Below are 23,199 nucleotides of genomic sequence, written 5' to 3'. Positions count from 1 at the left end.
ATCTATTACAAAAACTTATGAAAAATAATACATTAAAAAGATCACCAAAGGTATACTACTTAAACGATATATTTTATTTACAATTCAAAAAATAAAATAATAAATATATTATCTCATTGAGATCTTTCAAACGACATCTTTCTCTCTTCCGTTTACAATGGCGGGTAAAGCCCTTACAATCGTAAACCAGCGGCATTGTATTTATGCAAGTGTAAAATAAATAGAAAAATATGTTAGTACTTTAGCAATCGTAAAACTAACAATATAAGAAAAGAAACGTTGAACGTTCATAATACATATTAATTCAGTATGAAAGTAGGAGTACATTCGTTGACACATAACCCTACAGCAGCTTGGCGGGAGCTGTCACAGGAACAAAAAGTTATTAAAATTAATGCCAAAGTTCCGACAAGTGATGCTCCTAATGATAAGGTAGATTTAAGATATATTACAATTCTTCTTTTTCAATTTATAATATCTAACGACAAAACTTTATTTATATCAGCTGCGTGTAGTTTGTATGAGTGATACGCATTCTCTTACACCATTTATACAATTTGATATACCCAATGGTGATATCTTTATTCATGCTGGAGATTTTACAAAATGTGGGAATTTACAAGAAGTTATAGAATTTAATAGTTGGATTGGTAAGGTTCTATTAGTCTAATATATATTTATTTAACTTAAGCTGGATAGACAATCAGTTAAATGACATCGTTTACTTTTTAGGAAATTTACCGCATAAACATAAAATAGTTATAGCTGGAAACCATGAACTCAGTTTTGATCCAACCTTCACGCATCCTTTCACTATGCAAACTTCTGGAGACCGTCAAAAACATACAGGGACTAGTATTCTCGATAGCATACCCACGTTGGGAATGTCGAAAGATACTCTCGCAGAAGCTATTCGGACATCTAATATTAAAGATTATTTAAAAAATTGTATCTATTTAGAAGATTCTGAAGTAACTCTATATGGAATTAAAATATATGGTACACCGTGGTAAGTACTCGTACAGGCATATTGATAAAAGAAGAGAATTAACATTTGTTGATTCATTCGTACTTGTAGCAAATTATTTCAGGCTTAAGTTTCTTTTTTTTTTGAGGAACGTTTCCTTGAAACTTTAGGCAACCAGAATTTTGTAAATGGGCTTTCAATGTGCCACGAGGAGAAGCTTGTCTTTCTAAATGGGATATGATACCGTCTGATACAGATATACTTGTAACACATACACCTCCTGTAGGTCATGGAGATTTATGTTGTAGTGGGGTACGAGCGGGATGCGTAGAATTACTTTCTACGGTACAGAATCGCGTGAAACCAAAATATCACGTGTTCGGTCATATCCACGAAGGTAAATCAAAGTATCATATATATACTTAATTTTTTATAAAAATATATTAGAGAACTCCATAACAAATAATAAGAAAGGAAAATTCTACATTTGTTATAGGGTATGGTATTTCTTCTGATGGAAAAGTAATTTATATAAATGCATCTACATGCGATATTAATTATTTACCAACTAATCCACCAATAGTATTTGACATAACATTACCTTCTGGATTTATAAAGGAATAAAACAATGATTAATATGATACTTTAATCAGAACATAACAAAATTTATTTTTTTTTTTTTTACACGAAAAATTTAAAAGGATTTAATTTTTTGTTACGATATACATAAATACAATCATATTATAAATTATTTTAATTTCTAATATGTTATATTTCAAAAAGGAAAATTGATTTATACATAGAATCGTTTCTATTTTTCTTTTTTTGTCATACAATGATACATATTTGAAATTATAATAATTTAATTACTAAATTACGCGTTATATAGTTTACTAACAAATTAGAACAATCAATATAAAACGGAACTGTAGTTATCATTATATCTAGTATTGCACAAAACAAATAATACTGAATGATCGTTTCGTGTATTTACCATTTCCACAAACTTGTAGCCTGGATTCATTAACATTTTTTATCCTAAATTGATGGGTCTTTGGATATTAATAAACTACAATGTAATATTGCTTTGGTTTTTTTGTTTTATTGTAATACCCAGTTTAACAATAAGCAATATTTTTAAGCAAAAACAAACCTTTTTAGACACAGGTTGGTATACATATTGATTTGTATTTATTTCTTTTATTGGTCCGAGATAAATCATAGGTATGATTATTGAATTCACAATTAATGTATTTGCAATAAGAAAAACGTTTTATATAAATAACGTTTCAATACAAACTATTTACTTTCTTTATTTAATAAACTCTTATTAATATTAAAATATTAAAAGTGTGGTAGATATTGATATAATATATAAAAAATTTTAAATTACCGCAATTTGCATAGCTTACTGGGTGTCAGATTAATATTAATTTATCAATAGTTATATTGCAGATCTCGCATTTGTATATTGTATATTGATGGTAAGATATTTCCAATAGTATATGGCTCAATTATTATTTCATTATTAGTTATTCATCGTAAAATTCTTATTTATCGTAAATAATCTAGAGCACATATAGAACTAATGAAAATATCGGCTCTTATTTTGGACATTCGTACTCAAAACTTTATAACAGTAATCAATACAAATGAGTACATAAACTACTTTTTTGTAATGAACATATTTTTATCAATATTATGTCGATCTCGTTTTGAGGCATTTATAAATGCTATTATGTAAATTAAAGTTTGCATAATGAAGTCAATATACACGTTATTTACTGATTGTGTAAATCAGACATTATAATTGGAGTGATTCCTATGCATTTTCTTATCTTCTAGCAGACACATAATAACACACAATTAGATCACAAAAGATCTACTTATTAATCTAATAGCTACGAACATACCTTCTGAAAACTCTGACATAATAAAAGTAAATATTATATTTCTACTAATGGTCGTCCAAAAAAAAAGAAAAGAAAAAATCTAGTAAATTTAAAAATACTATTCTCGCGTTAGCCAATCAAGGCAATGTCTTTTGACTAAACTAAGAATAATAATAAACAAATGTAAAAAGACTACATTCTTTTTACTTATTCAGCTTAAGAGAGTATGTTCTAATTAGTTTTTAACCTAGTATGGCACGTTAGAGAACAGGTACGATACAGATTCACCATTGTGGGTCCTTCTGACAGCTTCAGCAAACATCATCGATACATCGATACACTGAAAATTAATTAATTCATTCGATATATAATTAATAATAAAAATTTAATTATTTTTATTACCTGTATTTTCGGGCAATCTTTCATATGTTCATCCTGAGGAATAGTATTAGTTACTACAACCGCCTCGAAACATGCATTATTGATTCTACTAATCGCTGGTCCACTAAAAATTCCGTGCGTAAGAATTGCATAAACTTTCGTGGCACCAGCCTCTAGAAGTTTTTCTGCAGCATGACATATTGTGCCACATGTATCAGCCATATCATCGACTAGTATTGCTACCCTGTCCTTAACATCACCTACTAGTACCATACTTGCTACTTCGTTTGCCTTTTTCCTTTCTTTGTGAATAAGTGCAAATTCAACATTGAGTCGATCTGCAATAGATGTTACCCTGGAAAATATCAAGTTATTCTAGATTATTCTTACAATTTAAAACATTTCTTCTTTTGCATATTATTTACCTTTTGGCACCGCCTGCATCTGGAGAAACTATAATACTATTTCGCCATTCTGCAATATTTTCTTTTATCCATTTTAAAACGGCTGGTTCGGCAAATAAATTGTCCACTGGAATGTCAAAGAAACCTTGTATTTGACTAGCATGCAGATCCATAGTAATTATATGATCAGCCCCTGCCACTGACAGCATATTTGCCACTAATTTTGCTGAGATTGGTGCTCTACTCTGTAAAATCATAATGAAATTGTTAAAAATACAAGAATATTTATGAGTCCCTCAAGTCCATTTGCAACCGGATATGTCCTGTAATTAAAAAAAAATAGGTACCGTTAGAAGTATCTTAGCAGCCTGCCTGTTAAAAATAATTACACCTTTGCTGTATCAGTAAAGCTAAGAAAGAATATGTAATACATTCTTTACCAAAAAAATTTTGATAGTTTGTGGTTAAATAATGTTATTCTCATACAATTTCCTAGATTTATATAAAAAATCATTAATTTCTTTTTAAAAATCTTTATCAGAGGGGACAAAATATAAATACAATGGCCAAATACTAATCATTGAATACTGATACAAAATATAGACAGGAAGAAGAAACATGATATAAAGGTCAAAGATGTGTTGCAAATGCACCCCAGTTAGACTCAAAAGAAACTATAATTGAAGCAAAATATTGGAAGTTAAAAACTTATAACAGCACAATGCATCTCAATCTTTTGCCTTCGAGTAGCAAAAGATAATAAGTATTGAACAAGAGGGCAAACACTTAATCAGATTAAAAATTAATAGTTAATCATTGATAGGAAACACGTTGATGACATTACTTTATAATATCTCACACAACAAACATATCATAATATATATGTTTCTTGATATATCGCATATTATTTAAAAAAATTTATTTCAAACATCATGATAAACACGAAGCATATTATGTATAATATGTTTCTGATAGCATTTTGTTTTTAATACACTGAAATGCATTGTGTGCACAATCATAAGATAATAAATCAATAAAACTTCATTCTTATATTATATAAAAACTTCACAAAAGCTATTATGTGTTAAGATCTATTTAATGATTTCAAACCTTAATTATCTGAACATGACAATGCATTATTAAGACAGCACAATTGTTGTTTTATATCACTGAAGCATTATGTTTAGATAAAGCATCTTTTATTGCTTTCTTTTTCTCTATTATGATATATATTAGTATATTGAAAAATAATAACATTTTAAGCTATGTATGTGTTTATTAGTACCCACAAGCACACATCAATGAACCCCATAGATGGATTACTAATGATATATGTATGTATAGTGCTATTATATTAATATTTTGCCCTCTCATTCAGATGTCAATATAGTATGTTTTTTTTTCTTTTTTATACGATTTATCATTCATTCAATTACTCATTCGTTAATTCTATCAGTCATTCATTCATGGGGGTACCATTGTACTATATAGCAACGAATATAAGTTTTGTTAGTCCTACAAATAAAATTTGCTGATCGAATTAAAAAGAAATATTATAACTTCAATGGTTCATTGAGCTATCATTACAAACGCTTCACTCGACAATCTTGTTGCTCTTATACTCACTGTAGACAGGTCGGGCAGAATATCCTGAAAATACCCAACTATTCAGAAACATAAAGCAACGTTTGTATATTTTTCTTTTACTGATGTAAATATAAATAGTATTGATTAAAAATTTTTTTTATCATTCCTCAAAAAACTTATGTATGTATATGCTTAATATAAATACTGCAAAATATTTCTATTTACGATCAAGAAAATTCCGATATTATATCTCACTTTGCGTAGGTATCAGGACCCCCTTGATGAAACCTATCAGTTATTTTGCAACACATATATAGAAGTTATCTCACATATGATAACCTTTAGAATTTGATTGTTTGTAAATGATGTGTACTGCATCTGCAATGCACTTATGAAGATTTCTATATTGCAGTGTTATTTCTACTATTTTTACTAGATTACTTTTTATCAACATACATTGCATCAATAACATAAATAAATAAAAAAAAAAGTTATAGGAAGAATATCTTGTGACTTTATATGAGAACGTGCTTACAATGATTGCTGCTACCAAAGAAATAATTTATTTTTCTTTATCTTTCTGTAATGTATCTGTAAGAATAGTGCAGTTGTTAAAATGACCATAAATTCCAATGTAATATTAAATTTTTAAATTGATATCATGCTTTTCTTTTAATAATCAAGATTGTATTGTGTATAAATATGGTTATATAAATGAAATTTCTAAATTGTAAAATATGAAAAGATTAATTGCATTAACATCAAGAGATTTTTTTTTTTGATAATGTAATTATTTTATATTGATTATAACATGCATTTTTGTTACAAACAAACCCTAGGTAAGCCTCTTCTTAGCCAAAGATTTACAATTATTTTAATTGTATGGTTTCTTTAATTGCAAAGGTTTATAAAGTTTTCATGATCATATATTTGTATGAATTCTGATTCTTGTATAACACAGCTTTGAATGTGTTATTTGAGGGTTATCTAGGGGGTTTGTATATCATAATATTCAAGAAAGAAGTAAAAATTTCTGATTAGTTATATAGATATTTTTAGAGCAAACTTATATAAACAATTACTTTTATGAGACTATTAACCTATCCATTTATTGCTATTTTATAAATTGATGCCATAAGTGTCCATAAATGATAAGGACCCTGTAATATATAAAGATACCATTTAATGCAGGCCAATGATATGAAAGCAAAAAAACAGAAGCATATTTTTTATGGAAATGAAATGCCAAAACTTGCATCCATAACATGATACTCCATTTGTTTGTTGCAAAGTTATAAAAACTAAGAAAAATAAAAAATAAGATCCGCCACAAGTTACCCTGAATTTCCACTCGTTTGACTTCATGACAATATGACTCTTATTGGAATTTGACTTGTCACCACCATCGCCTCCCTGTGGAGATATCACAGACAAAAAAATTTTACTTCTGTTTAAAAGAAGTTTCTTTCCTGGAGAAATTTTTACATTTTTATGGCATGTTAAAATGACGGCATAATTAAAACTGTAAAAAACATGTATCAAAAGCTGTAAGCAAAAAGATATTTTCCTTCCTTGATATATACTCTTATTCCAATAGACTAAAGTAGATCATGAATGAAAGTATGATGCATTGTATTAAAATATAATTTCAAGGATTATTATATATTCAAGTTATTATATAAAGTTACTTATGCAAACAGGATTTATTACTATCACAAGGTATAAATAATATAGGCGGAGCTACTATCTGCTTTCTGTCTAAGAAATTAATATTCATTTCATTCAGATAAGTCAAGATACTTTGATTATATTAATCAGTGGCACAAATTTGAAACTATGTAGTTTAATTATTATATCTAAATTCAACTTTATTATGTTTAACAAGAAACAGCCTTGCAACTTGACTAATTATATTAGTATTTAATAGTTAATAGAATTTTAGATATTAAAGATTATAAGTTGGATAGAGTCTAACACAAAACTACATGTCCGTTAAATGAAAAATAAAAATACATATAGTTTAAAAATCTTGTAACTTACCAGTCTTTGATACAAAGTTTTAAAAGCAGCTGTTTAAAAATGGGTTGTAGCATCAATATAAAAATATCATCATTTTACTCTCGTAAATAGCTTATAACCAAAAATTAGAGAAGGGAAAATAAAAGACTCTCAAGGCTGTTACTTAATGAAATAGATTTAAAAAGAAAAATAAGAGAGTATATTGATTTATTCTTATCCTACCTTGTCCTTTTTATCCTGCCTTGCATATGGGAAACATGGAATGACAGCAGTTACTCTGGACGCAGATGCTATTTTGCAAGCATTGATCATAATTAAGAGCTCCATCAAATTATCATTTACTTCTCCGCTTCCACTTTGTACAATGTACACATCTTCTCCTCTGACAGATTCTCCTATTTCTACACTGTTATAACGAAATTTAAAGAATATTGTATTATTAGATTTTTCATTATTTTTCTTTTCCTTCTAAAATTATATAGTCGTAAATAATGCTTAGAAATTTTATTTAATACTTAACAACCGTATGTCAGATAAAACCAGTCACGCGACAAAAATGATATATACCTATCGGCGATCATTCTAAATATCGCGATATTGAAGAAAATATATTTGTTTTATTCAAGCGTATAACCAAGAATAGATTATCGCATACGACAAAATTTATACTATATCAGAAAAGTAAAATTATATATTTATATACATGTATCGAAAATAAGACGAATCATTATTGACGAAATAATATTTCGATTAATATAATAATCGACAATTATACGAAAGACTTGCGCGCAAGTATAGAAAACGCAAGCACACCGGTTCTTGCACGAGTACATAAGTCTTATAACGGTTGGAAACATTAAAAACGTAGGAACGATAAAAGGCTAACATAGAAATAGATGATCTAAAATATCCTACGTGGAAAGAAGGATAAAACAAAAGTAATATTTATAAATGTCGCGGTGACACGTGGTCTATACTTCGTTTTAACTCATTAAACGGATAAGAATAAACGTGGTTAACGTGTAAGAAATAACGACCATTACCATGTCTCGAGGTTGCTGAACTTCTTCGTGACAACTTTTCCAATATCGATTCCAAGTCTGTCGACAATTCGTTGGGCAAGATCAGGATGAGATGTCCCACTGAATACCTTAATATTGGGCATTCTGCTACAGAGTAATCCCCCGCGAGAGTTTTCTAAGTTTGCCCGTAACAAACTCTTAGCACGCACTGGCTGCGACACAGGCATCACTGAAAAACAGAAAGTACCGAAAACCCCCAACCAATAGTACATCCCTTCTCTGCAGCGACGGAAGCGACGTAAGGAGGCTTTGCTCCGCCCACTTTAACTCGGATATTACCGCGGTAAACGGTACAGTCTTTTCTTTTCTTATCGTCGTTTGATCTTTTACGACATTACATCTTTTTCTTACGTTTTTCACTGTTTAATCGAGGAAATGAAAAGAAACAAGAAAAACGAGTAAAAAGACTTCTTTTTTTTAAGGTCACGCATCCCCCACGTCATCATTTTGTTGCAGAGCATGCTTCACGATGTACGTATTATAATATATATATACACATTATATATATATATCATATACATACATTATACACACACGTTATATATACATATACACGTACCCACATATATATATATATTATTCTTAAAAGCGAGAAGTTTGGCGCGAGAAACGTCGTATTCGGTGACCTTGAGGTATACAAAGAAATAATTTTACGACTTACATTTCTTTAAAATAAAAATGAAAAAACATTTTTTCTTTTTAATGCGACGTAGTGAAAAAAGTAATTGAGAAAAAAGTGATATGTTATGTAGAAAGAAGAAGAAAAAGAAGAAGAAGAAGAAGAAGAAGAAAAAGAAGAAGAAGAAGAAGAAAAAGAAGAAGAAGAAGAAGAAGAAAAAGAAAAGAACAGTAGCCTCGAAAAGGGGAAAAAAGAGAGGGAAAAAAGATACGTGTTCCGAGGATAAAAAACAACAGTATCTTGATCGCAACTTTTTTTTTTTACAGTTAGAGCGTCCTTGAACGATAATGAGCAAAGGAACGGAAAGGACGATTGGTTCCGGCGAATTCACAATTTGGCGGCAGTTTCGAGGCGCGAACACGACATAGCGGCGTGATTTTAGACAAAGCCGTGAGAGTGCGCATTAAACGAAAGAAAGAGGTGGGGAGGGAGAAAGAAAGCACGAGAGAACAACTGACAGTCAGCGTTTTTATTCATCATCGATGTGGCGCCGACAACGGCGATCAGTACGACAAGTTGTTGGATGCGTCCGCAGGAGCAGAAATATTTGAGAAGAAAGAGAAGAATCAAGAAAGGTGGTCGGAAGAGATTCCTTCGTTCCTCTCTTTCTCGACCGTGTCGTGAAAAATTCGAGTTGCGCCGAACGGCAAACTCGGCGGCACAGATACATATCGTGAAGAAAGAGAAAGAGTGCGCGCGCGAGCGAGAGAGAAAGAGAGGGAGAGAAAGAGAGAGAGAAAGAAAGAAAGAAAGAAAGAGAGCGAAAGAGAGAGAGAGAGAGAGAGAGCGAGAGAGAGAGAGAGAGAGAGAAAGAGAAAGAGAGAGAGAGAGAGTTAACGGAGAGGACGAAGAGCATCAGAGGAGAGCGCGCACCGGCTGACGCTCGAGAACAGCAGTACTTCCTCGATTCCATTCGTTAAGACGCGAGACTCAAAGAGACGATGAGAACGTGCTGACGACAACGACGACGTCGCGCGTTAAAGATTCGGAAACTATGGCGAACATCGCGGCGCAGCGAATCAAACGGGAATTCAAAGAGGTTATAAAGAGCGAGGAGGTGAGTGGAGGGATCACCTCTCGGAGCAGACACAGATTCGATCTCTAGTCAATGCGCGAAGGAGAAGCGCTTTGCGGTTATGCGGCTTTTGCGGCTTTTCGTGTACTTTTATTCTTTTCTTTATCTCACACCGTGTGCACGGCATGACAGAAAGAGATAGAGAGATAAGTAGATAGAGAGAGAAAGAAAAAGCGAGAGAGAGAGAGAGGGAGAACGAAAAAAAGAGGATGTGCTCCGGAACTTCTTCGTCGAGCGAGTTGTTATGAAAGAAGCGCGAAATCACCTGTTGTCTCCCATGAATGCACGATAAAACACTTGTCAGTCATTACGAACAATGTTTTAGTTTGACGACGGTTGGACTATCGTAAGCTCTAACATATCTCGTGTTACGGAAATCAGCAAGCGCGAACTCTATTCGATATGCGAGCGATCCTCTAGATAAAATCGAATCTCCTTCGGGTTATATTCGAAATATCTCGTCTTCGTACGATACACTTCTGATTCAATAGCTCAGGTGTTATATAAAGTCGAAGTAACCGAATTATGTTCTTGCTGAGTCAGCGAAAATAGATAGTTATAATCGATGGCTTGTGTGTCATATCATATTTTCGGTTTTACAGTAGATATGCCAAAGATTATGCTACCAATTGACTTTTCCTTTCTTGCCAAAATAAAAGAGAGCGGATAGAAAAATCTCTTTTTGCTTTTTTCTGCATACCTGATTTTTCCTCTTCTCGTATACACTTTATTTCCTTAGGTATTTTTTGCTTCTCCATTATGTTCACTTCTTTATTGAATTAGTCTTGCAGTAACAAATAGCTTTTACGTACTTGTATATAAAAAATCTCAAAGAGAGTGTTGTAATCATTATACCACATTAAGAAATTAAATGTTATCGCATAGGATATTTTTTGTAGTGGTTTCTTATCTGTCCTTGGGTTCAAGGGTTATGGTAATATTATGTTCTTTTTTTCATAGAATGGAACAACAAAACTGGTTGTACCATATGCAAGATTTATTTAAAAATATCATTTAGTAATAGTCTTGTTTGGTTTTATGATTCTTATCTGTCATTGTGTAAACTTCATTTATCAGCAATAATTTTAAAATGTAAACATGTATATTATTTATTTCCACTATAGCATGATTTATATGTTGTTTTCTACTCTCAATTGTTTTTCTCTAGCATAATAAATCATGCAATTTGACTTCTTTCATCAAATGTTTTTAAGATAGAATATAAATATATAATTTAATTTCATGAATTTTCTTGTAATTATCCAAACTCTTACATTGCTGTTTAAATCTTGCTACAGGTTGCAAAGTGTGCTATTAAAGTCGAGTTGGTAAATGATAGCTTCACTGAATTAAAAGGTGAAATAGCTGGGCCACCAGATACACCTTATGAGGGAGGTAATTTTGTACTTGAAATCAAAGTACCTGAGACGTATCCCTTCAATCCTCCTAAAGTAAGCACTTTGTAAGTTAATGTGTTTTAAATATCTTGATCATTTTAAGTACGGTAATAATTACTATGATGTATTAATGTATAATGCACTGTAATTTTTATACGTTACAATTTTTTATTAAAATATTTTTTAATTTATTTTATTTCTTTTATAGGTTCGTTTTATAACAAAAATATGGCATCCCAACATATCTTCGGTCACTGGTGCTATTTGTCTGGACATATTAAAAGATCAATGGTATATAATTCTATATTCTATGTCTATTTATGTATCTTTCATCATTGTCTATATAGAAAACATTGATATATTGTTAAAAGAATTTGATGCATAAATTTTTTTGTGCATTTATGTATATAATATGAAATATATTTTTACATTGAACTCATTGTTATATTCAAGGGCAGCCGCAATGACTTTACGAACAGTATTGCTGTCATTACAAGCCTTGTTATCTGCAGCAGAACCGGATGATCCTCAGGATGCAGTAGTAGCTAAACAATATAAAGAGCAGCCTGACATGTTTCGTCAAACTGCTAAACATTGGACATTTGTATATGCGGGTGGTATGAATATTTTTTCTTTAACACCAACAGATTTAAATTTATTTGTATGATCGTTTATATATAAAGTTTATTGTAAACAATTATAGGACCCGCAAAGATGCCTGAGCTAGATGAAAAAATAAGAAGATTAACAGATATGGGGATTGAAGAACATAATGCAAGAGTTGCTCTTTCCTCATATAATTGGGATTTGGAACGTGCCACTGAGCAGCTCTTCAGTTAGTGATAACTGTACAGTTAATTCATCACACAAAGACCACTCATTTTGTCATTTAGGAACTTCTGTAACAACACACTCAACTAATAATACCATAGCAGTTTTATAATAAAATTCAGCTCCTTTAATGGCAATATTTCCAGTGTAAAAAAAAAAGAAGAAGAAGAAAGAAGAAAATTCGATAGATACGATTTGATATCTTTGATAGTTATCTGCTTGATTTATAAAATACAGGCTTAAAAAAAAAATCTAGTGAAACATATAAAGGCAAAATTTATAAGTAGCTATATATCTGAAAGATAAGGATTACAAACAAAAATTTAATTTTTAATTTTAATTCAGATGATATGATAATATTGTGCTTTCTAAGCATATTTTTAACTGTTATGGAAATTAAGTAGTGTGTTTATTACATCTTTATATTATTTTTTTTTATAATTGTACGATGTTTTGGAACGATTAATGTTTTGAATGGTTGAGTGTGTATTTCTTTTAATTTTATGTACACAAAACAAACACAAACACATACGTCTTCTTTTCTTTATTTTCCGTTTATAAATTTTATGGATCAGGATATTACTTATACTTTACATATATTTGTTTTTCCCTTTTCTTATAAACAAGTAAATTTAAAGAAATTTTTTTGGGTACTGTAGTGAAGTTTCTTGTAGAACGGTACCTGGTATATATTGGTTTATGTTACAGAAGTCAATATATGATACGATGCTTCTTATATAAGAACATATATCAAGACAGAAAACATGTTTTTTTTGATCTTCAATATTATTTCCCTACACTTCTTTTCTTAAAACATACAGAAGTGTAATGTGATTAGATTCGGAATGTATGTTACTGAAATAGATGAAAATTTAATAATGTTAGATTGTATTTATAAAAACGTTCATACACTTAAATACCATATTGTTAATATTTACATTTTGTACATTTCTGGTGTTGGGTTATGGACGATGACCTGATTCTTCATCACCTCATATGCACATAGAAATATTATTTTATATTCAAATTTAGTGATTGACATTCCAGACTCAGATAACAACTGCATTTATTGATTACTGTTAATTATGTTATTCAAAACATATTCAAAAATATACATTACAAATGTATTTGAATATGCATTACAAGATTTTGCAGTATGGAAAAATATTTTGCAAACACAGATTGTAAAATTTCATACTATTTAGTTAAAAAATTTATTTAAACAAATTTTTATGTTACACGAGAAATTGATTTATAAAATCCATATTGAATTTGGTAATGCTGCTTTTTACTATACGACTTCGATGAAAAAAAGAAAAAAAAATAGAACAAACAAATTTTATATTGTATATGAAAAAATATTAAATATGTAGTACACAATTGAAGTTTTCAACTTTATGTAATACTGAGTCAATTGTATCAAATATCGTTCTCTTTTCAAACGCATGTCAATTCAATTAAACCAAAGTAAGAATCCTCGTTCAAGTAGATCTCTTATTTTTAATTTTTAACACGACTTACTTCCACATTACATCTATTCAATTTAGAAAAAAATATTAATAATTGGTTAGTTATATCTTTTGTCTTTATATTATTGTATTTGGGCAAAATCCTTTTGCTGCAGAAAATTTGTAAACAATATTATAGGTAGAATACAATATTGTATAAAATAGGTATTAAAATATATATTTATAGTTCCTTAATCATTTTACTTGGTAGATTGATAAGTTATTACATTCAAAGTAAATATTTACATGTAATATTTAAAAATTATGTTTCCAATAGATCACGAATAAGGTAACTGATTAATAAGTAATAATAGTTAGCAAAATATCATTGTCACAAGGAGTTATGTTTGTACATTCTAAGTTTTCTTGCAGAAAGAGTTGCTAAATATACATTGTCATTAATTTTGAAAGAACACATATCTATGATCGGATCAGATACTGGAAGTGTGTGAACTTGATTACCAGTTGATATACTCCAAAATGGAATGCTATTAATAGATTCTTGATGGACTGCAATTAGCGTGTCGTTTTCTACAGATATATGACAAGGACGTGATAAAAGTCGTTGAGAATTTCCAGCATTAAATGTATGTACAATATTGCATAAAACCATTTCATCATTTCCTTTTTCAATAGAACATACAATATGTCTTGCTTGAGGTAGTCGTTCGTTAGGTCGACAAGATATAAGAGCATGATTATTTTTTTTATCATAACGTACAGAAACAAAAGGACCTTGTAAATTTATTTCTTTTGGTATATATGTAGATTCCTTTAGCTCGTACGCGTTACAACTGTTTAAACGACACGCTATAAATCCACCTCTACTAATTCCACATTCTGCATATGCAGGTACTGTTGCTAAAGAAATAACAGGTGATCTGTCATTAAGACTTTCTAGAAGACCAACAGGACTTGATGTTTGTCTAATATCAAATTGAATTATCGATCCATTTTGAGCACCAGCAAAAAAGATATTAGAATCATCACCTGACCAGCAGCAACTCCATAATGTAAAATCTGTTGTATATGAATGCATTATAGTGTTGTTTTGAATATCAATTAATTTAGCACTTTTGTCAAAGCCAACACTTAGAAGTATAGATTGTTGTGAGGGATGGAAACTAATGTCTCTTATAGCTTGAGAATGAAGAAAAAGAAATTGTCTTGGTACAAAGTTTTCGACATCTATTTTTTTTACACCATATCCTGTAAATAAGGGATTTCCTGATTTTTGTGATACAGCCAATAATCCATACCAATGATTATAATCTAATACACGGCATCCATCTTCTTTACAGATCTCTAAAGAATGTTCAAGATGAAATTTTGTACTTGTGTTTGCTGACACACTTTGACAGCGATTAAAATCACTTTTTGTAGTGGAGAGTTGATTTTGTAGCTCAGTAATACGATTTTTCATAGTAGTCAATTGTTGCTCATATAACTTTTGTCGAAGATTGCTTTTCGATAATTCTATTTCGATACGATTTTTTTCTGCTGTGACAGTTGATAATTGATTTTTCATTATTTCTAATTCAGAGGTATCAATGCATACCAATTTTTTAGCATATAACATTCTAATGTCTTTTACAGCAGCTTTTCTATTACATTGTGGACATCTTCGATTTGAAGATGTACAAGAAACCTGTAACCACCTTAAAAGGCAACTACGGCCAAACAAATGTCCACAACGTAAGCAGCACAAGCGATGTTCTCCAGTTGTTGTCCATAATTCCATACAAATTGGACAAGATTGATCAGAATCATCCGTATTCTCATTATTATTATCTGCCGAAGATTCTTCTGTCACAGAGACTTTTTGACCTAATTAAAAGTTAATTAAAAAAAGTATATATGCAATACATAAATATAAAATATTTCTTATACAATAAAGAGGATTCAAAATACATACATTTTGTAACTGGCTCATTAATTAAACTATCAGTAACAGTGTCAGTACTTGAATCATTTTGTTCATTATTAGATGGTAATACATTTTCTTCAGACACATTTTCTTCAGATACATTTTCAATAGGCGAAGGGAGTCTTTCAGGAATAAGATTTCTCTCCTCTGATTCTTCTTCTTCACCTGAGAAAATAAAAAAGAAAAAACATTTTACTATATTTATGGAATATTAATAATGGTTATTATTAATGATATATTATTACTTTTTCCCTTTTATATTTATAAGTAATATTGAAGCCGTTACTTAACTGTATTCCATATCTTCTTCCATTTTTTTGTTAAGATATTATTATTTTATGCTGTAATAAGCATTGCTTTAACAAAAATTATATTTTTATCTGATTTCAAATATATTATTAAGATATATTAACATATTTTACATGCCTTGTATAAGTTGTTAAATACTCGATTATCTTTGATGATTCTTAATCTTGATGACATAAATAAGTAATATTTTTTTTTAAACAATAGTTTCTTTTTATACAAACAATAACTTTTACGATGATATAAATCATTCAATGTAAATATAAACACGTTAGGATATTTACAATTTATACTTGATATAAACACACATGGACTCAGTCGATTAGCGACTACAGCGCCAATAGGTTCTTAAACAAAATTGTTAACTATTCGGTAACAAATTATTTTATTAGAAACATTTACTCCCATATTCTTTTATACATACATTACAGACGTATATTATATTAATTTATTTAACTCTTATTTACAGAAAATGTAGTCTACTATTAGGGGCAATTTTTTTAAATTGTTTACATATTTCGCCGTTAGATCGAGCTTTTAAAAACCGTTGAAATATATAAAATCAACACTTATATGCAAAATTTTTTCAATTTTATATTCTTTAAGATAATATAAATATTTTATTATATATACTATATTACATATTTTAATAATGATTATATAATTTTTCTTGATATAAATGTATATTTGTTTAGATAATATATACGATAAATACTATCTTGTTACTTGCACCATAGTTACAGTAACTGCATTCAAGTAATACATTTCTAATCAAATGAAATTATTGGCAGATAAAAGATGATCGTAATATGTTCATATTTTTTCAAATAGAGTTTTTCTAAAGTGAGTGATGTCTAATTTTTTTTCCCGATTACATAATATTACGAAATTAATTAATAATAAAAATTAATTTTTTTCAGCTTCGGTTAAAAGACATTGAAAATTGTTCGCCGCTATTTGATACCAACACCGAATCTTCGCAAAAAAAAGACGATAAATATATACGACAAACAATATCTTTTATATTAGCGATCTAGAGATCAGAAGTCGCGCGAAGAACGGTGTTGTTACGAAGGTAAAAGAATGAAGGTAAAAATTAATATACGAAGTAACAAACGCGTATATTTATTTTTATTACGTTGTATTATTTTTATTACGCAACAAAAAACGGGATTATTCAGTTTTTGTTGATGCTCACTTTATAATTACAATAATTTTTTATTATCTATTTTAAATATTAGATGTTAAATGTATTTCAATTATTTTTATATTATATAAAGGAGAGAAAAAAAAATAATGCGACTTAAATATTTGATTTCAGACGCGACGACTGTGTGCATTGAATCAATTACATTCTCCAAAAAATTCCACAACATCCGTTCTCATTCACGGATCTGATACTTTTTCTGGAAAAAGTAATAAAAAATTGTTTGATATCAAACGCCGACGTTTACAACGTGGAAAACTTCAAAAGAGTAATGGGGAACATGGAGACATTCCATCCTTAAAAAGAGATACATTTGCATCTTTAGAATCTTTATTTGATATAAAGAAACCTTTATATCTATCGAAATTAAATTTTGTTCAGATTCAACATTATAAAGAACATCTCATCTTTGAAACTCACAAGGTCGAAAAACATTTCACCGGAGATTCGATATTAAAAACTACTGAATTATATCCGAAAGTATTTCTCGATATTTCAAAGCAGGTATGATATTTTTTTTTATACCCGTAAATATTCGAGACGATGTATTCATTCGAATTTCTTTATTAGAAAATCAACGAAGAAAATTCTTTTCCGAATAATACATCAGAAGAAAGTGGGGAACCAAACGTAAATTCAATAACAGTAATAAGTCATTTAATTGAAAAGGATTTGTTGAAGTAAGAGAAAGTGCAATTTTTAAAAATTTCTTGATATTAATATTATGAAAATTAATTGATATTGTAACAACACGTTTTTTAATTATTTATCTTTTTTTACAGTAACATTGTCGCGCAGGAAAATCAGACAAACACAAAAATGGCGGACGAAGTATTGCAAGAAGAAGAGGAGAATATTAAAGAAACGGAAGTTGAAGACACGGAGCAAGAAGCATTGAAAGAGGAGGACGATGAATTTTTTCCACCTTCTTATCCGATACCATCTGGTGCTGGCGAGGGTGCGTTAAATTTATTTATTTTTTCTTCTTTTTTTTTGCTAGGCGAATAAAACAGACTTTTTTAAATTTCATTATATAAAATAGGTGTACCCGTCGAAGTTGGTAGACGTCGAGAATCCATGTTAAGTTCTTCACCTTTAACAGAAGAATCTGTGATGGACGAATTAAAAACAGCAGATGAAAGATGTAATATAGTTGCAGGCGAGATAAAAAAATTAAAAGAAGAAATGGTTGAGCTTACCAATGTAAATTGTTATTTCTTTAAGATCGCATAACGTTATATATCGTATCTTTCTCTCTCTCTTTCTTTCTCTTTTCCTCTCAACATATTTTTTTTTTTTTTTGTAGAAAAAAGAATTGACAGATGATGATACAATACTGATTCAAAAGAAGCAAGAGGATTTAATGTTAAAATTAGCTGAGTTTGAGCAAATGACACGGAAATTACAGAGACTATTAGGATTAACTGATCCTACTAGCGAAACATTTTCAAGAATGTTCGGTTTGTTACCGTATCCTCATACAAAATCAATCGAGGTAAGATTTTTTATTGATCTTTTTCTTTTTTTAATATGTGGTAAATCCTGTAAAGACACTCTGGTTAGTCAATGAGTATCAAGGTTGTATGGAATTTTTATCTATTAAAATGCCCATGATACCACGGATACTTTTCTTTGGAATACCTTTTGGATTCCGGATTTACGAGGAGAATACTTGAGTGTATTAGCTTGACCGCTTACGATATTTTATTGATTTTTTCTTTAAACGTAGAGATTACGTGATCTCTCCGAGCGATTTAGAAATACGTATTGTATGTATATAGGGTGCTGGCGAAGAGATAGAAATTCCAGTGGCTGAAAAAGTCGAAGATGTTAAAGAGAAACTTGAGCCGACTATATCGCCGGTAATAGAAGATCATTTTGATTTACCTCAACCAGAATATGAAGAAGATAAGTAAGTCAAATTAAAAGAATAATTCTATATTATATATTTATATAATTTCTTTATTTTTTATATATGAAGACTTCCAAGAGTAATCGTCTGTGGTTACACAGAAGACGAAATGCCAAAAATCGTGATAGCGGATGGTGATCGAGGAGGAAAGAAAGAATGTTTGCAAAATTTAACAGGAAAATTGACCGAGTCATTGACAATGCAAGAGAAATTAGTTAAAGAGAATGCACAACTCGAGGGTGGAAAGTACGTTTGTAAAGATTAATTATATTACTAGTTTTATAAAATATACAAGTTATATCGAAACAATCGAATGATAAACAAAGAAATGATAAAAATGTCAATTAATCACCGTGACAACGAACTATCAATGTTTTTGCCTAACGAATGTCGCAAGATGTACTTTTTAAGTTTGACGAGCACGACACGGTTATTCACAACTTTATGACAACCTGGTTGAAAATGAATACATCATATCTATAACGTGCAACGAGTGATTCGAATATATGCCATTTTTAAGGAAAGCGCCTCGCCTAGCTTTGTTGCGATTAAATTTGTAGATACAAATTGGAGGAAGCACTATTGGAAAAAGATACAGCTGTGGAGTGTCTTCAACGGAAGGTATGCGGCTTGCAAGCTGAAATACGTTTAATAATGAAGGAGAATACGGATTTAAATCGTCGATTGGCTTGTTTAAATCAACGTGTCACTACTTCTACTTGCTGTTACACATGTCCAGAACGTAGATCATCTTGTTCACCGCCAGTGGTCTCACCTTTGCCAGCGTATTCGCAAGTAACTTCCTCCGTTCAAGATCACGGTTGTTGCCAGTGCAAATATTGCGTCACATATGACAGTCCCGTTCAGTCACCAACCTCTGTATGCGGTAAAAGAAAAAATATATTTATAAAGTCTTACTTTTTTTCCTTTATATAGGTGTTACGAGAGATCTATTAAATAATTGATTGTTTTCTTTTTTAGTAAACCCATACAGCAATAAAACGTCGAACGATTGTGGTAAGATCTTTAATAAGATTTATCAGATCTTATTTTTTCTTTAAAAAATAGAACAATAAAAAAATGTTTAAACTTACTTTTATATATTAGGCTCATCGAGATTAGCAGGTGGTGCATCGAGAACAGGCAATTGTATATTGAGTACAAGTTCATCTCAAATCGAAGAGATGTGTTTCCGTAGTCCAACAGTTTGTACAAAACCTGAGCCAACACCCAGAGGTGTTTGCCCGGCTGAATTGGAAAATAAGTTCGCTGTTTATGGGAACAATACCAAACAATTGGTACTTTGTTGAATATTCAATGATATTCTTTCATTCTGTATCCTGATTTTTATTTTCTTTTTCGTATTTTAATTTGTGTAATACATTTTTATTCATCCATAGGCACAACAATTAGGTAGTATGGAATGTGAAGTACGAAATATGCAGATAGAACTAGCAAATGTTCAACGAGAACGTCAACAACTCGAGCAACAACGCAAATTGCTTAAATGTTCCGGACCCTGTGCACCATGTGCTTGTTGCCCTGCTCCACCACCTTGTCCGGGTCTTTCACAAGGTCTCCCACCTTCGATGATTTCAAATTATGTTCCAAATGTTTCATTACCTTCCACGATGTCACCATCTGGAAATGGAACCATTTCACCTATGCCTATTTCAAAGGTATTTGCAGAATTTCTTTTCCATTGTAACATTTTACAAACATTATTATATCTAACAGTAAGTTTGTGAGCTGAGTAATCATAATGTTCGATATAAATAAATTAACTCACAGCTCTGAAGACATTTACGCTCGTTTTTGGTCAGGCGCAGATCAGTCAACAATCCACGTCTGCTATGTGTACTGGGACCTGTATAACAGCACCTATGGTAAGGATCACTTGGCGAGATTTGAGATCACTTGAGATTTTAGATATTTTCTAATGCGATCGTTTTATTTACTCTTTTCTTTCGTTAGGGTGCAAGCACTTGTCCTCAACAACAACTACGTGATTTGCGAGAACAATACGCACGTCTTCAAGATGACTACAAGAATAAATTATGCGAGGTATCTTGTTTACGAACTGATACGGAAAAATTAAAACAAGAAGTTCGAGATTCAAACGAGGAAAAGGAGAGGACGGAAATAAAATTGATAGATGCACAGGAACGTTTGAAATCTTTAGAAGCCGAAAGAGAGAAATTCGAAGGTAATCGTTTCGATTTAAACGAATTTCTATTACTCGTTTATACAAACTTATAATTTTTTAATTTACGAATTAGGACAAAAAGAGTTGATGGTAGAGCAAGAGCAAGCCTTGTTAATGGCCAAGCAACGTTTCAGAAAAGCGCAAGACGAATTAGAAGAACTTCGATCATTAATTCAAGATCAAGCTGCTCAACTGGAGGATTATCGCAATAAATATTTACAAGTTCGTTCTCGGTCGAATTATATTTAATTTTCATATTCTGTTTCGAACGAGTTGATAAATTTAAAAATAACGAAATTGTTTTAGGCTCAGCAACAGGTGGAAGAACAACGTCGGCAACTCGATCTCATGGAAATGGATAATGCTCGAATGAATGAAAATGTAACGTTAGAAATTGGAAGAGTTAAAGTACGTTCGTTTTTATTATTATTTATTCATTATTCGTTATGAAATAACATCGATAAAAATTAATTTCAATATCGATTTGAAAAAGAATCAATTCCAAGAAAAACTCGCTGAACTCGCTCCATTGCCGGATATCTTGAAACAAACTCAGATGAAGCTTCAAGAAGCTCAACAAATGAGATTAGTAGCCGAACGTAATTGCGAAGATCTTTCACGAGAACTTTTAGGATGTAAAGATAAGATTCAAACGTTGCAAAGTCAATTGGATGTATTGCGTAACGAGCATCAAGCGTTACAAGTAAGTTTAAACATTTGTTGATTGATTAGAACGCATGGTTTCATTCGTTTGATACTATTTTAGGAGGAAAGAGGACATGGAACAGGACGATTCGATGAGTTAGAAAAGAAAAATGCTGAATTAAGACACGATAATGAACGTATGAGAAATACACTTGCTCGATTCGAAGAACACGAGGCACAATTGCAGAAACGCATAGATGAGAAAATGCATGAAATTACTCAATTAACTGCGATGCTCGAACAAGTATTTATATATTAGTTTGGAAATATTCGTATTAGTAAACATCGATATAAATATCGACATTTTCTTGTTTTGTTTTTCTCTGATATTTACAATAACTTGTTGAAGGTGAGAGAAGATAGTGCAAGACAGGTAGCACGTACTAAAGAAAGATGCGATACAATTAGGCGGACAATGCAAGGTCAAATAGCTGAAATGGAACGACAACTGGCTCAGTGTAGAGCAACAGCTAGAGCGGCACAGAAGGATAGAGACGAGGTAATAATCTCTTTGCGTGAATCTATTTTAATTGCACAAGTTCATTGAAATTAAACATTTTTATAATAATATTTCAGATTAGGCAAAAGATGCAGAGTCAGATAAATAATCTAAACGAGGCCTTCGAACAAGCTCAAGGCCGTATCAGATCGTTACAAGGACATGTGAATTATCTAAAGACTTCGTACAGTAACATTTTTAAAGGACAAGGAGAAAGTCCGGTCGGTTTACCAGGGGATGGTGCACTTGGTACTGGATACGACTCTTGCGACTGCAATTATTAATCGACTTATATATTTTTAGTATTTTTACATGCTCTTTAATACTCTTAACAGTATTTATTAACAGAGCTTAAATTTTACTCGTTTATTATGAGATTTAAATTACTTTTAAATTATCGTGACTCATTCGTATTCGAAAGATCAGACAATTTTGAAGAAATTCAAGGAAACATCAACTAACGTTTATCACTGAAGGCGTAATGGATTTATGGAAAAGGAAATATTTTATAAGTCGGTTTTTGAACCATGTATATTTATTCAATAAATCGACAATGTATTTTCTTTTTATTATCGATGAAGTTAGACGATGGAAAAAAAGGTCATATATAAAATA

The 23,199-nt window shown here is 30.7% G+C and overlaps 5 protein-coding genes across 14 annotated transcripts; 3 read left to right on the top strand and 2 right to left on the bottom strand.

The window, feature by feature from the left end:
• Window positions 1-154: 154 nt before the first annotated feature.
• Window positions 155-2,052, top strand: LOC127069163 (metallophosphoesterase domain-containing protein 1). Its single transcript, XM_051005918.1, has 5 exons — window positions 155-432; window positions 506-650; window positions 733-1,009; window positions 1,138-1,364; window positions 1,464-2,052. The coding sequence occupies exons 1-5, from the start codon at window positions 310-312 to the stop codon at window positions 1,589-1,591; spliced, it is 900 nt and encodes a 299-aa protein (XP_050861875.1). The 5' UTR covers window positions 155-309; the 3' UTR covers window positions 1,592-2,052.
• Window positions 2,050-10,804, bottom strand: LOC127069162 (ribose-phosphate pyrophosphokinase 1). Of its 5 annotated transcripts, XM_051005913.1 has the most exons (8): window positions 10,787-10,804; window positions 8,294-8,501; window positions 7,473-7,656; window positions 6,570-6,644; window positions 5,271-5,294; window positions 3,666-3,889; window positions 3,262-3,595; window positions 2,050-3,199 (listed from the first exon to the last, which is right to left on the bottom strand). In XM_051005913.1, the coding sequence occupies exons 2-8, from the start codon at window positions 8,497-8,499 to the stop codon at window positions 3,107-3,109; spliced, it is 1,140 nt and encodes a 379-aa protein (XP_050861870.1). In that variant the 5' UTR covers window positions 8,500-8,501; window positions 10,787-10,804; the 3' UTR covers window positions 2,050-3,106. The 5 variants fall into 5 exon arrangements, with proteins under 5 accessions (XP_050861870.1, XP_050861873.1, XP_050861872.1 ...); XM_051005916.1 differs by lacking the exon at window positions 6,570-6,644 and having other exon boundaries at window positions 10,787-10,803; XM_051005915.1 differs by lacking the exon at window positions 5,271-5,294 and having other exon boundaries at window positions 10,787-10,802.
• On the top strand, window positions 8,555-13,077 carry LOC127069166 (ubiquitin-conjugating enzyme E2-22 kDa). 4 transcript variants are annotated; one of them, XM_051005924.1, is made up of 6 exons: window positions 8,555-8,807; window positions 9,101-10,068; window positions 11,385-11,537; window positions 11,692-11,774; window positions 11,937-12,100; window positions 12,187-13,077. In XM_051005924.1, the coding sequence occupies exons 2-6, from the start codon at window positions 10,006-10,008 to the stop codon at window positions 12,321-12,323; spliced, it is 600 nt and encodes a 199-aa protein (XP_050861881.1). In that variant the 5' UTR covers window positions 8,555-8,807; window positions 9,101-10,005; the 3' UTR covers window positions 12,324-13,077. The 4 variants fall into 4 exon arrangements, with proteins under 4 accessions (XP_050861881.1, XP_050861883.1, XP_050861879.1 ...); XM_051005926.1 differs by lacking the exon at window positions 9,101-10,068 and having other exon boundaries at window positions 8,568-8,622; window positions 8,755-8,803; XM_051005922.1 differs by having other exon boundaries at window positions 8,668-8,803; window positions 9,085-10,068.
• Window positions 13,078-14,153: 1,076 nt separating this feature from the next.
• Window positions 14,154-16,401, bottom strand: LOC127069161 (E3 ubiquitin-protein ligase RFWD3-like). Of its 3 annotated transcripts, none has more exons than XM_051005912.1 (4): window positions 16,176-16,401; window positions 16,041-16,105; window positions 15,738-15,914; window positions 14,154-15,649 (listed from the first exon to the last, which is right to left on the bottom strand). In XM_051005912.1, the coding sequence occupies exons 2-4, from the start codon at window positions 16,060-16,062 to the stop codon at window positions 14,154-14,156; spliced, it is 1,695 nt and encodes a 564-aa protein (XP_050861869.1). In that variant the 5' UTR covers window positions 16,063-16,105; window positions 16,176-16,401. The 3 variants fall into 3 exon arrangements, with proteins under 3 accessions (XP_050861869.1, XP_050861868.1, XP_050861867.1); XM_051005911.1 differs by having other exon boundaries at window positions 16,041-16,090; XM_051005910.1 differs by having other exon boundaries at window positions 16,041-16,400.
• Window positions 16,402-17,138: 737 nt separating this feature from the next.
• On the top strand, window positions 17,139-23,147 carry LOC127069193 (uncharacterized). The gene is made up of 20 exons (XM_051005968.1): window positions 17,139-17,144; window positions 17,377-17,766; window positions 17,833-17,942; window positions 18,045-18,220; window positions 18,305-18,465; window positions 18,569-18,757; window positions 19,044-19,174; window positions 19,244-19,420; window positions 19,735-20,060; window positions 20,156-20,191; window positions 20,282-20,472; window positions 20,575-20,853; window positions 20,998-21,060; window positions 21,149-21,380; window positions 21,454-21,602; window positions 21,687-21,788; window positions 21,874-22,083; window positions 22,147-22,329; window positions 22,435-22,584; window positions 22,662-23,147. Exons 1-20 carry the CDS (start codon window positions 17,139-17,141, stop codon window positions 22,866-22,868), a joined length of 3,468 nt encoding a protein of 1,155 aa, XP_050861925.1. The 3' UTR covers window positions 22,869-23,147.
• The last annotated feature ends 52 nt before the right edge of the window (window positions 23,148-23,199 follow it).

Source organism: Vespula vulgaris, chromosome 14 (genome assembly GCF_905475345.1).
Source record: "Vespula vulgaris chromosome 14, iyVesVulg1.1, whole genome shotgun sequence".
NCBI classification, from domain to species: Eukaryota; Metazoa; Arthropoda; class Insecta; order Hymenoptera; family Vespidae; genus Vespula; species Vespula vulgaris.
Note: the sequence above shows the minus strand (reverse complement) of the source record. Positions and strands in the feature narration are given on the sequence as shown.

Coding starts and splice junctions, on each gene's coding strand:
- LOC127069162 (XM_051005914.1), bottom strand. CDS start 8,544: ATGTACTATTGGTTGGGGGTTTTCGGTACTTTCTGTTTTTCAGTGATG. Junction 6,645..7,472: donor GGCAGGATAAAAAGGACAAG/GTAGGATAAGAA, acceptor ATATCTCCACAG/GGAGGCGATGGTGGTGACAA. Junction 3,596..3,665: donor GATGCAGGCGGTGCCAAAAG/GTAAATAATATG, acceptor GATATTTTCCAG/GGTAACATCTATTGCAGATC.
- LOC127069193 (XM_051005968.1), top strand. Junction 20,473..20,574: donor GGAACAATACCAAACAATTG/GTACTTTGTTGA, acceptor ATTCATCCATAG/GCACAACAATTAGGTAGTAT. Junction 22,330..22,434: donor TAACTGCGATGCTCGAACAA/GTATTTATATAT, acceptor AACTTGTTGAAG/GTGAGAGAAGATAGTGCAAG.
- LOC127069161 (XM_051005912.1), bottom strand. CDS start 16,062: ATGGAAGAAGATATGGAATACA. Junction 15,915..16,040: donor GGAAGAAGATATGGAATACA/GTTAAGTAACGG, acceptor TTATTTTCTCAG/GTGAAGAAGAAGAATCAGAG. Junction 15,650..15,737: donor TAATGAGCCAGTTACAAAAT/GTATGTATTTTG, acceptor ACTTTTAATTAG/GTCAAAAAGTCTCTGTGACA.
- LOC127069163 (XM_051005918.1), top strand. CDS start 310: ATGAAAGTAGGAGTACATTCGTTGACACATAACCCTACAGCAGCTTGG. Junction 651..732: donor AGAATTTAATAGTTGGATTG/GTAAGGTTCTAT, acceptor TTTACTTTTTAG/GAAATTTACCGCATAAACAT. Junction 1,010..1,137: donor AAAATATATGGTACACCGTG/GTAAGTACTCGT, acceptor TTGAAACTTTAG/GCAACCAGAATTTTGTAAAT.
- LOC127069166 (XM_051005924.1), top strand. CDS start 10,006: ATGGCGAACATCGCGGCGCAGCGAATCAAACGGGAATTCAAAGAGGTT. Junction 11,775..11,936: donor GACATATTAAAAGATCAATG/GTATATAATTCT, acceptor GTTATATTCAAG/GGCAGCCGCAATGACTTTAC. Junction 12,101..12,186: donor GACATTTGTATATGCGGGTG/GTATGAATATTT, acceptor AAACAATTATAG/GACCCGCAAAGATGCCTGAG.